The sequence below is a fragment of the Oncorhynchus gorbuscha genome, linkage group LG12 (genome assembly GCF_021184085.1).
Source record: "Oncorhynchus gorbuscha isolate QuinsamMale2020 ecotype Even-year linkage group LG12, OgorEven_v1.0, whole genome shotgun sequence".
NCBI classification, from domain to species: domain Eukaryota; kingdom Metazoa; phylum Chordata; class Actinopteri; order Salmoniformes; family Salmonidae; genus Oncorhynchus; species Oncorhynchus gorbuscha.
In genome coordinates, this window is record NC_060184.1 from 84,856,688 (window position 1) to 84,869,458 (window position 12,771).

The 12,771-nt window shown below is 42.5% G+C and overlaps 1 protein-coding gene across 1 annotated transcript; it reads right to left on the bottom strand.

The window, feature by feature from the left end:
- Positions 1-1,142: 1,142 nt before the first annotated feature.
- mix23 (mitochondrial matrix import factor 23) lies at positions 1,143-12,466 on the bottom strand. Its single transcript, XM_046290908.1, has 6 exons — positions 12,395-12,466; positions 11,721-11,840; positions 7,164-7,289; positions 4,071-4,217; positions 1,577-1,636; positions 1,143-1,452 (listed from the first exon to the last, which is right to left on the bottom strand). The coding sequence occupies exons 2-6, from the start codon at positions 11,769-11,771 to the stop codon at positions 1,402-1,404; spliced, it is 435 nt and encodes a 144-aa protein (XP_046146864.1). The 5' UTR covers positions 11,772-11,840; positions 12,395-12,466; the 3' UTR covers positions 1,143-1,401.
- Positions 12,467-12,771: the final 305 nt, after the last annotated feature.

Consider the following 12,771-nt stretch of genomic DNA (forward strand, 5'->3'; position numbering starts at 1 on the left):
GCGTACTATTGTTCATTCAGATAAACACGCTACCTTCAGGCATTTGGAAAATGCTCCCAAGAATGAACCAGACTTGAGGTCTACAATTTTTGTTCTGAGGTCTTTCTTTTGATTTTCCCATGATGTCAAGCAGAGGTTCTGAGTTTGAAGGTAGGCTGTGAAATACATCCACAGGTACACCTCCAACTGACTCAAATGATGTCAATTAGCCTATCAGAAGCTTCTAAAGCCATGACATACTTTTCTGAAATTTTCCAAGCTGTTTAAAAGGCAAAGTCAACTTAGTGTATGTAAGCTTCTGACCCACTGGAATTGTGATACAGTGAATTATAAGTGAAATAATCTGTCTGTAAACAATTGTTGATAAAATGACTTGTGTCATGCACAAAGTAGATGTCCTAACCGACTTGACAAAACTATAGTGTGTTAACAAGAAATTTGTGGAGTGGTTGAAAAACAAGTTTTATTGACCCCAACCTGAGTGTATGTAAACTTCCGACCTCAACTGTACAGTATATATTCTATCAGTTGCAAGAATCATTTCAATCCGGCGTCGTTTTGTGTATCAGTTCATAAACCAGTACATCGAAAATAGACTCATCACCACCCCCTAATACACTGAGACTCATCACCACCCCCTAATACACTGATAGACTCATCATCACCCCTAATATACTGAAAGACTCATCACCACCCTCTAATGTAATGATAGACTCATCACCACCCCATAAACCAGTAATCAGTACATCGAAAATCTCCTCCCAACTATTTTGCAACATGTATGGTTGTCAATTTAAAAAAATTCAACTGGTGTACTCCATTCATCACAATTATCTTTAGCCAATTTTGGTCTTTAATGCCGACAGAAGTTCCTTACCTTCTCCCCTTTCCTTCTCAATTTTTGCAGTAATGATGCAATCAGTTGGTTGTAATTTTAGATTGAGCAGACATTTCCACCCAGGTTTCATTGAAATTAATAGGAGCGTCTCACGCTCAGCACGTCTAGTGTAGCAGGACATTAAGTTACGCCTCAACTGGGGAGGGGGGGCATTGGAAAACACTTCATTAAGTTACGCCTCAACTGGGGAGGGGGGCATTGGAAAACACTTAATTGTTTAAAAAAAGAAGTCAGACACCAGAGGGCCATTGGGAAACACTTCATTTAAAAAAAAAAATTCAAATAAAAACTACAATCATGAAAATAAACAGAGCAGATTGCTTGACAGAGGTGGCCTTGTTGTGAGGCAACGCAGCGGTCCCCATGGATGATAACAGTGTGGTCGGCTGGAGGGCAGGGGTCCCTCAGGTCAAGTCCACGGATGACTCAATGGCTCGGTCTGGTTCTGATCCTGACGCAGCCACCTGGATCTGCAGCTATTCTCACCAGAGCAGCTCAGATAGTCACTTGACCGTAGGAGGCGTGTAGTGGGTCCGGCACCGTTCACTGAACACCTGAGGAAGGAACAGCACAGGAGGTCATTGAAGTGCATATATCTGTGTCTGTGTGAGAGATCCTGGGAGTTTGAGCTTGAGAGGTCAAACAGGCCATGAGATGAGGTCAGAGTGATGTTCTTACCTTCAGACTTCTGTCATTAACAACCTCTTCAACATTCAGCTCCGACCGCATGAGTTTTAACTGGAGGAGAAAAGACAGACAGACACTCAGACACACTACAAGGTAACACTGAACCCTGCTTCTAATACAGTCAAATACTGCCAACAACAGAAACCTGGAGACTATTGAGGACTAGTGTTAAGAATTCCAGCTCCTAGTTAGCAGTTTTAGCAACCCTGAACTGGTATTTCGTTCTGCTTGTCCATCACTACTTATTTTCTTATTAGTGGTACCTACAAGTCACCTCACTTGTATCAGCCAATCACAGTTCGCCATTCCCAGTGTGCCTCACTGAACCTCGCTGCTGATCGTGGACAGAATGGACTGACTGTTTGACCTGTGTTTTAGGGCATCGAAGTGTCAGTACTGTTGGATTCTGTATTTTACATTATAGTCATTAGATATATATGATTAAATATTATCTGATGTTGGTTGTGTGAGGTGTCTGCATTTGTGCACTGGAGCATCATTATGAGATTAAACAACTGCTTGCTCTTTGCCTGTTTGTGTGTGACAAGAACTGAGTAACATGGTGTGACCTGCATGTTGCAAAACTGTAGATAACAGCCCAGCAGATGCTTTGTCCTTGTGTTTGTATGTAACAATATTGAGCTCATGGTGTGACTTGCTGTATCTTACAAAGTTGTGATAGGGAGGGGTGGTCATCACGAGGTTTAACTGAGATGGAAAAATACTGAACAACACAATAGCAGGAACTGAGCAACTGTTCTAACTAGGCTGCGATACCAGAACAGTAAGAATCTATACATCGACGGTGGGGGGACTCCAAGAAGCGCCAAGAGGCAGGGACCCCCCTGAGCGCCTGCAATAGGCTGGGCAAGTTTAAACCACGCCCAGTCTCTACTGTGATAGGCCAACAGACGGGTTGGGACAATGTCTATCACAGTATAAAGAATACTGTTTTACATACGTCTTGTCAGTTCTCTGTTCTGCCCTGCGTGGTATTACAGTGAGCCCGTATATACGAAAGTTGCATTTGCCATTTATTACTTAGCTAATAAAAAATACATAGTATAAAATCGGTGACTCATTGTTACATTTATCCTGATACCAGATTTGAATTAACGCAACGTGCCAGCTCATTTATGCTGTGTGACGTTTAAGATATATATTATTCTATTTGGTTAAGTTTATAGCCATTTATAACCTTTGTGACGCCTCAATCTACTGTGTAATGTATTTAGCATGTAGCCTGACTTAGCCTGTGTCTTTCCTGGTGTGTCTTTTCCACGTTAGTCGTGGTCTGGCGTCGGCATTTTAGCCAACATCTGCTGCATCCAAAAGGGATTTTGCAAGGATCAAAAGCAAATAATCTTAGCGACTGTTCAAACAACAATGAAAACAACATTGTATGCATATATCATTTTTATCTATAAAATATGTAGAGAATCTTATAAACCTAGCCTGGCTAGCTGGCTTCATCATAGTGTTGCACCTAATACCTGTTTTGCCCTATTGGTTAGAGCCTGTAAGTAAGTAAGTAACTGTAAGGTTATATTCAGCGTACGTGATAAATAAACTTGTGTTGTCCAAAAAATGTCAGCGGTCTACCGACATCACCATGGAGGGGTATAGCGGCGGTCTACCGACATCACCATGGAGGGGTATAGCGGCGGTCTACCGACATCACCATGGAGGGGTATAGCGGCGGTCTACCGACATCACCATGGAGGGGTATAGCGGCGGTCTACCGACATCACCATGGAGGGGTATAGCGGCGGTCTACCGACATCACCATGGAGGGGTATAGCGGCGGTCTACCGACATCACCATGGAGGGGTATAGCGGCGGTCTACCGACATCACCATGGAGGGGTATAGCGGCGGTCTACCGACATCACCATGGAGGGGTATAGCGGCGGTCTACCGACATTACCATGGAGGGGTATAGCGGCGGTCCACCGACATCACCATGGAGGGGTATAGCGGCGGTCTACCGACATTACCATGGAGGGGTATAGCGGCGGTCTACCGACATCACCATGGAGGGGTATAGCGGCGGTCTACCGACATCACCATGGAGGGGTATAGCGGCGGTCTACCGACATCACCATGGAGGGGTATAGCGGCGGTCTACCGACATCACCATGGAGGGGTATAGCGGCGGTCTACCGACATCACCATGGAGGGGTATAGCGGCGGTCTACCGACATCACCATGGAGGGGTATAGCGGCGGTCTACCAACATCACCATGGAGGGGTATAGCGGCGGTCTACCGACATCACCATGGAGGGGTATAGCGGCGGTCTACCGACATCACCATGGAGGGGTATAGCAGCGGGAAGATGTTTGGTGGTGGGGGCAGCTACGTGAAGGGCTGTAGCTTAGTATAGTGTAGTATAGGTCATGTATTACCTTGGTACAGTGTGGTGTGGATCATAGTGCAGTATAGGTCATGTGTTACCTTGGTACAGTGTGGATCATAGTGTAGTACCTTAGTCTGTTCCTTCCTGAGTAGTTTGACAGTTGTCATGTTGTCTCCGTCCTTGGCCCTCTGCTCTCTCAGCTGGCCCACCACCTCAGAGGTCTGGGCTATACACGTCTTAATGGCTCGGTCTCTGCTCAGGTGGGCCTCCATCAGCTGCAACACAATACCACAAACATAACACAAACACACACAAAAACACCAAACATGACACCACATATACACAACATCAAATACAACAGTCACCACATACAGTTGAAGTCGGAAATGTACATACACCTTAGCCAAATACATTTTAAACTCAGTTTTTCACAATTTCTGACATTTACTCCTAGTAAAAATTCCCTGTCTTAGGTCAGTTAAAGTGGCGATTCTAATTTAAGAATGCGAAATGTCAGAATAGTAGTAGAGAGAATTATTTATTCAGCTTTTCTTTCTTTCATCACATTCCCAGTGGGTCAGAAGTTTACATACACTCAATTAGTATTTGGTAGCATTGCCTTTAAATTGTTAAACTTGGGTCAAGTGTTTCGGGAAGCCTTCCACAAGCTTCCCACAATAAGTTGGGTGAATTTCGGCCCATTCCTCCTGACAAAGCTAGTGTAACAGTCAGGTTTGTCGGCCTCCTTGAACACACACACACACACACACACACGTTTTCAGTTCTGCCCACATATTTTCCATAGAACTGAGGTCAGGGCTTTGTGATAGCCACTCCAATACCTTGACTTTGTTGTCCTTAAGCCATTTTGCCACAACTTTGGAAGTATGCTTTGGTTCATTGTCCATTTGGAAGACCCATTTGTGACTAAGCTTTAACTTTGACTGATGTCTTGAGATGTTGCTTCAATATATCCACATAATTTTCCATCCTCGTGAAGCAATGATGATGTTCTTCGGCTTGCAAGCCTCCTCCTTTTTCCTTCAAACATAACGATGGTCATTATGGCCAAACAGTTCTATTTTTGTTTCATCAGACCAGAGGACATTTCTCCAAAAAGTATGATCTTTGTCCCCATGTGCAATTGCAAACTGTAGTCTGGCTTTTTTATGCAGTTTTGGAGCAGTGGCTTCTTCCTTGCTGAGCGGTCTTTCAGATTATGTCGATATAGGACTCGTTTTACTGTGGATATAGATATTTTTGTACCTGTTTCCTCCAGCATCTTCACAAGGTCCTTTGCTGTTGTTCTGGGATTGATTTGCACTGCTCGCACCAAAGTACGTTCATCTCTAGGAAACGGAATGAGTCTCCTTCCTGAGTGGTATGACGGCTGCGTGGTCCCATGGTGTTTATACTTGCGTACTATTGTTTGTACAGATGAACGTGGTACCTTCAGGCATTTGGAAATTGCTCTAAAGGATGAACCAGACTTGTGGATGTCTATAATTGTTTTTTTCTGAGGTCTCGGCTGATTTCTTTTGATTTTCCCATGATGTCAAGCAAAGAGGCACTATCATAAGCTTCTAATGCCAGGATATTATTTTTTGTTTAAAAGCACAGTCAACTTAGTGTATGTAAACTTGTAACCTATTAGAATTGTGATACAGTGAATTATAAGTGAAATAATCTGTCTGTAAACAATTGTTGGAAAATTGTCATGCACAAAGTAGATGTCATAACAAACTATAATTTTGGCAATTCGGTATACAAGAAATTTATGGAGTGGTTGAAAAATGAGTTTTAATGACTCCAACCTAAGTAAGTGTATGTAAACTTCCGACTTCAACTGTACACAACACCACAAATACACAACAAACATAAAACAAAAATCATCCCTCCACAAACACCACAACAAACCAGAGGTCGACCGATTAATCGGAATGGCCGATTAATTAGGGCTGATTTCAAGTTCTCATAACAATCGGTAATCTGCTTTTTTGGACACCGATCATGGCCGATTACATTGCACTCCACGAGGAGACTGCGTGGCAGGCTGACTACCTGTTATGCGAGTGCAGCAAGGAGCCACGGTAAGGTGCTAGCTAGCATTAAACTTATCTTGTAAAAAACTATCAATCTTAACATAATCATTAGTTAACTACACATGGTTGATGCTATTACTAGTTTATCTAGCTTGTCCTGCGTTGCATATAAATCGATGCTGTGCCTGTTCATTTATCATTGAATCACAGCCTACTTCGCCAAACGGGTGATTTAACAAGTGCATTCGCAAAAAAAAACACTGTACTTGCACCAATGTGTACCTAACAAACATCAACACCTTTCTTAAATCAATACACAAGTATATATTTTTAAACCTGCATATTTAGTTCATATTGCCTGCTAACGTGAATTTATTTTAATTAGGGAAATGTTGTTACTTCTCTTGCATTCTGTGCAACAGAGTCAGGGTATATGCAGCAGTTTGGGCTGCCTGGCTCGTTGCGAACTGTGAAGACTATTTCTTCCTGACAAAGACAGCCAACTTCTCCAAATGGGGGATGATTTAACAGAAGCGCATTTGTGAAAAAAAGTCGTTGCACGAATGTACCTAACCATAAACATCAATGACTTTCTTAAAATCAATACACAGAAGTATATTTTTTTAAACCTGCATATTTAGTTAACATAAATTAATGTTAGCAAGCAATATTAAACTAAGGAAATTGTGTCACTTCTCTTGCTTTCATTGCACGCAGAGTCAGGAAATATGCAACAGTTTGGGCCGCCTGGCTCGTTGTGAACTAATTTGCCAGAATTTTAGTAATTATGACATAACATTGAAAGTTGTGCAATGTAATAGGAATATTTAGACTTATGGATGCCACCCGTTAGATAAAATACGGAACGGTTCCGTATGTCACTGAAAGAAAAAATGTTTTGTTTTCGAAATTATAGTTTCCGGATTTGACCATATTAATTTCCTGCCTAGCAACAGAGATGTATTGGCTAGTTGACTCCAAGGGTATAAATATATATACTTGTGGAAACATATCTTTGTCTTTTCAGTTGTTTGACACAGTGAATAAACTTGGTTTGAGCTTTTCTTGTTTATTTAGAATCTAGCACTATCCAATGCAAAGGCTACAGCATGCCAGATATCACAGGCTTAAGGTATACTGGTGTGGAGGGGGAGGTTAAAGGTTAAAGCTGTGACTCACAGACTCATAGAGCTGTCTGCATGTCTGGGTGGCGTCCACTCTGCCTGAGAAGGAGACAGTCGGCACGGTGGTGTTGAGAGAATGGACAATACGGTCATCTATGTTACGCATCACCTTCAGAACATCCTGGGGGTTAGGGAGGGACAGACAGACAGATCGTTACTGACAGACAGACCCAGACAGTTTATTGACAGAGTTTCCTGACAAAATAGACACAGTCTACTGACAATATAGAAGAGTGCAGATCTTCTGAGAGGCAAACTGAGGCAGAGACACTGTCCTTAGACCCAGGGGCGGACTGGCCATCTGGTACTTCGGGCATCTTTAGCTAAGTGGGCCTGTATAATTTGTTTTTTGTTGTGAAAAATCATTATTTTCTGGCAAAAAAATTTGGGGCTTCAAAGAAGAAAAAAAAAGTTGTGTTAGGGCTGATTTTTGGTCCCAGTCCACCCCTGCTTAGACCACAAGCAAAAGGTTGTCAAGCGCTAACTACATATGGGGTGTGAAACATCCATTGACCGTAGCTATATCTTCTTTAAAAGCATGAATGAATGTGTAGAACTCAGAGCTAACTGACATAGACATTAGGCTACATATTTAGTTAGCTAACTGTAACACAGTATTACGTGCGTAAACAATTTGGTGTCACCTGACCATTCTGTTATGCACGTTGCACAATCTAAGCCAGGGGAAATAGCATGATTGCTAAAACAGCAGAGTACATTCAGCATTCAATGCAAGTGAAGATGTTGCCTGACATCAGACTGTGATTACACCTCTGGTTTATGCATGTCTGGTTCACAGCCATACATTATTTTGCAAAATTTCCTCTCAAGCTCTAGAAGCCAGAATGTAGAATTAAATTACATTTGAACTTACTTTACGGGTTGTCCGTGTGGTTGGTCCTTTTGCAGGTAGGAAAATATCCACAGGAAAGTATAATTAAATAACCTGGTAGTGCATTCTGATTTCTAACACCTAAAGCATGTGCGGAACCATGTAAACACGTGCACCAGCTCGTCAAGTATGTGTGCATGTATTAAAAATCTGAACACACAACCAGCGCTTTGAAAGGTTGATGTAATTATACTTTCCTGTGGATATACAGTATTGTCTCACATTCCTACCTGCATAAGGACCAACCACACAGACAACCGGTAAAGTACGTTAAAATATAATTTTCTTCAACATTCAGGCTTCTAGAGGTCGTGAATTAAATTCAAGTCAGGTATTCAGGCTATGGAAGAAGCAGATTGAATTTGGCATAACTAGCTAGGTTTCCATCCAATCCGTGACAGATTTTCATGCGAGTATTCTAAAATCCACAAAGAAAATATGTAAATTTTCCCAACAGTGGTGTGTTTCCACCAAACTGACTTGTGGATAAAAATCTGTGCGCGATGATGTAGTGCACACAACATTTTATTTTTTGCTTAAGTTTTCATCTAAAGTTCAATGTGTTTCCATCACCGACAGTAGTCACCTGAAATCCATTCCAGGTGACTACCTCATGAAGCTGGTTGAGAGAATGCCAAGAGTGTGCAAAGCTGTCATCAAGGCAGAGTGTGGCTACTTTGAAGAATGTCAAATATAAAATATTTAGATTTGTTTAACATTTTTTTGGTTACTATATGATTACATATGTGTTATTTCATAGTTTTGATGTCTTCCCTATTATTCTGCAATCTGGTCTGAACACCAGTTCGTAAGCAACTCCAACTGTAGCGGAAGTGTAGATGGAGGCTCCATAGCTGTATGTATCTGTACCTGTATCTTTTTGTTTATTCGAAGGATTCTTTCTTGCTGATAACAGATCAAGGCCATATCGCAAGCGATGATTATTCACGTTTCTAAAAGTTAAAACACAGCGTCTGGGTTATAGTTCACATGAGGCCGTCGTGGGCGAAGCTAATGGCTGAGAACTGTAGGGGGAAGGCAGAATGCCGTCTAGCTAATTTCCTCCCAACTGGAAAACTAAATCACCTCAAGCTAAACATTGGAAAAGATAAGTAAGTTCTAAGACTAAATACACCCCTTCTAGCTAGCTGTGGCGCTTTCAAGGAGCGGGACACTAACCCAGACGCTTATAAGAAATCATGCTATGCCCTCAGATGAACCATCAAACAGGTGTCAATTCAGGACTAAGATTGAATACTACTACACTGGCTCCAATGCTCGTCGGATGTGGCAAGGCTTGCAAACGATAACGGACTTTTATTTTTATTTTCCAACATAATTTGCAAATAAATTCATTAAAAATCCTACAATGTGATTTTCTTTTCTCATTTTGTCTGTCATAGTTGAAGTGTACCTATGAAGTGTACCTCTGCATTTTTTGAACGGAGCATGCTTATCTAAGATGGTGAGGAAGTTACTTTTAAAGAATGAGGTGGTCGTTTGACCGCGGACCCATAGCGGATACAGGCAATGAGGCATTGATCGCTGAGATTCTGATTGAAGACAGCGGAGGTGTATTTGGAAGGCAAGTTGGTCAGGATAATGTCTGAGGGTGCCCATGTTTATGGATTTAGGGTTGTACCTGGTGGGTTCCTTGATAACTTGTGTGAGATTGAGGGCACTACAAAGGGAAGAACAGCCATGAGCTGCCCAGTGACAAGCCTACCAGACGAGCTAAATGACTTCTATGCTCGCTTCGAGGCAAGCAACATTGAGGCATGCATGAGAGCACCAGCTGTTCTAGACGACTGTGTGAACATGCTTGCCAGTTTGAGTAAGACCTTTAAACAGGTCATCATTCACAAGGCCAAATGGATTACCAGGACGTGGAAGCCGACCATCTGTCAAATGTCTTCACTGACATTTTCAACCTGTCCCTGGCCGAGTCTCTAATACCTACATGTTTCAAGCAGACCACCACAGTCCCTGTGCCCATGAACACCAAGGTAACCTGCCTAAATTACTTTAAACCCGAAGCGCTCACATCTGTAGCCATGAAGTGCTTTGAAAGGCTGGACATGGCTCACAACACTATCTTCCCTGAAACCCAAGACCCATTCCTATTTGCATACCGCCCTAACAGATCCTCAACACGGTGGCCCCTCAGGGGTGCGTGCTTAGTACCCTCCTGCACTCCCTGTTCACCCATGACTGCATGACCAAGCACGACTCATTAGGTTTGTAGACAACAACAGTGGTAGGCCTGATCACTGACAATGATGAGACCGCCTCTAGGGAGGAGGTCAGAGGCCTGGGAGTGTGGTGCCAAGACAACAACCTCTCCCACAACGTGATCAAGACATAGGAGAGGATTGTGGACTACAGGAAAAGGAGGGACGAGCACGCCCCCATTCTCATCAATGGGGCTGTAGTGGAGCAGGTTGAGATATTGAAGTTCCTTGGTGTCCACATCACCAACAAATCATCATGGTCCAAACACACCAAGACAGTCGTGAAGAGGGCACGACAAAGCCTATTCCCCCTCAGGAAACTTAAGAGATCTGGATTGGGTCCTCAGATCCCCAAAACGTTTGACAGCTGCACCATCGAGAGCGTCCTGACTGGTTGCATCACCACCTGGTATGGCAACTGCTCGGCCTCTGACCGCTACAGAGGGTAGAACGTAGGGCCCAGTACATCACTGGGGCCTCTATACCAGTTGGTGTCAGAGGAAGTCCCTAAAAATTGCCAAAGACTACAGCCACCCAAGTCATAGACTGTTCTATCTGCTACCACACGGCAAGCGGTACCAGAGTGCCAAGTCTAGGTCCAAAAATCAAATCAAATGTATTTATAAAGCCCTTCGTACATTAGCTGATATCTCAAAGTGCTGTTCAGAAAATAATTGTGAACAGCTTCTACCCCCAAACCGTAATACTGCTGAACAGCTAATCAAATGGCAACCCAAACTATCTGCATTAACCCCAAACCTTTTTTTTTTCATGCTGCTGCTACTCGCCGTTTTATCTTTGCATAGTCACTTTACCCCTACCTACGTGTACATATTACCTCAGTTACCTCGACTAACCTGTATCCCCAGCCATAGCGACCGAAACAGGCAGAAGGTGCTGGCTCTCAGGGGCACAAAACATGCAGCACAGAAAAAGGAAAACATCCACCAGCAACCTGTCACGCCACCACCCTCAGGTACGTTAATATTTGTATTCAGTATAGTAAACACTTCGGAGACGAGGTTAGTCTCTCATTTTTTAAAACAATTATATAGATATTGTAATTGAACACAGTTGTATGGTGGCCAATAACTGGGGACCGTATGCCGATACGGGATGTATTTGCTTTGCTAAACCGCAGATAATATTAGTATTTCCACTGAAATGTCAAGCATGCTAATTTCTAACCGGTTAGCTAACATTTTTTGATCGCAGGATAATAGGATAATATAATGAAAATAATATATTTCCTAAGAGTTGTTGAATATACCGATAATACGGGGTTGCACAAGTTTGAGGTCCATACAGGGTGTCACTCATTCAATCCGATCACGACACAGAGCTTCACAATTATCCGTGTTTATCGGTTGTCGTGAATGTCATACTAAAATGCTATTCATGGAATACACAAAGATGACACGAGTATTACCTGAAACATTGAAAAGTCCTCACAGTTTAAAGTTCCGTCGGGCGCCGCCATTGTGGACTACAAGGTCCTCCCGCAGGTCCTACATGCGCAACACGTGAAATACGTGCCCTGTCCGATTGCCTGAACATAATAAGCACATCCAAATGATAAAAACGATATTTACTGAAACAACAAACCAATTAACATACAGTATTACGATATGATAAAGAAATGTTCGTTCATAATTTTGCACCAAAGATTCGCCGAATTAACATGGCACTTAATTCTGAAAGGTGCCTCTTTCAAGCCCCATGTCAATGTACAGTACAGGTAGAACCGTGATTAAAAATAAGTGGCAAGAGATGTGGAACAGGGAGAGTAAGTGAAGACACCTGTATAAGATCCAGGAAAAAGTGGGGACAGGGAGGTCCTCAGGCCGAGAGTAGTGTAGTCACACGGCTGAGACACACAACGCTAAATATTACATTGAAAGTGGTGACTGTAAATGCACCTTAAAATTGGTTGCCAACCACCATATAAAATCCACAGAAGAAGAAGAACAGAACAGATACTAAGTTACCAGCTGAGCTCTGTCTGAAGTACCATCAAAGACACTGAATAGCATTGTTTAATTTTTATAACATTTCTGAAATATGTATTGTAATGAAACCGGCAGGGAGCCTCGAATCCTCGACCTTTTAAGCCCGAAGTCACAAAAGTCGCAAAAGCAGCAGAGTCGATATCCGCGCTTATAAACCCAGGGTCCTTACAATATCTTTGTATAACATGTTTTATTGAGCAGGCGATAGTAAGGCCCCCTGCGCTCATGTAGGGTCCTTCTTATTTCCCTGCGACGCATTTGTCCCTAGTTACCACAGCCACAAAGTCCAAATTGGCAATATCGTAAAACTTCATGAAAACTAACATTTGCTTTTTGGTCTACGTTGGGCATAATGTTAGCAGTGTGGTTATGTTTAGGGTTGGGTTTAAAATCAGGTTTTAAAGAGATACATTGTAGAAATAAGCGAGGTTTAGACATGATTCTGACTTTGTGGTTGTGGTAACTAGTGAA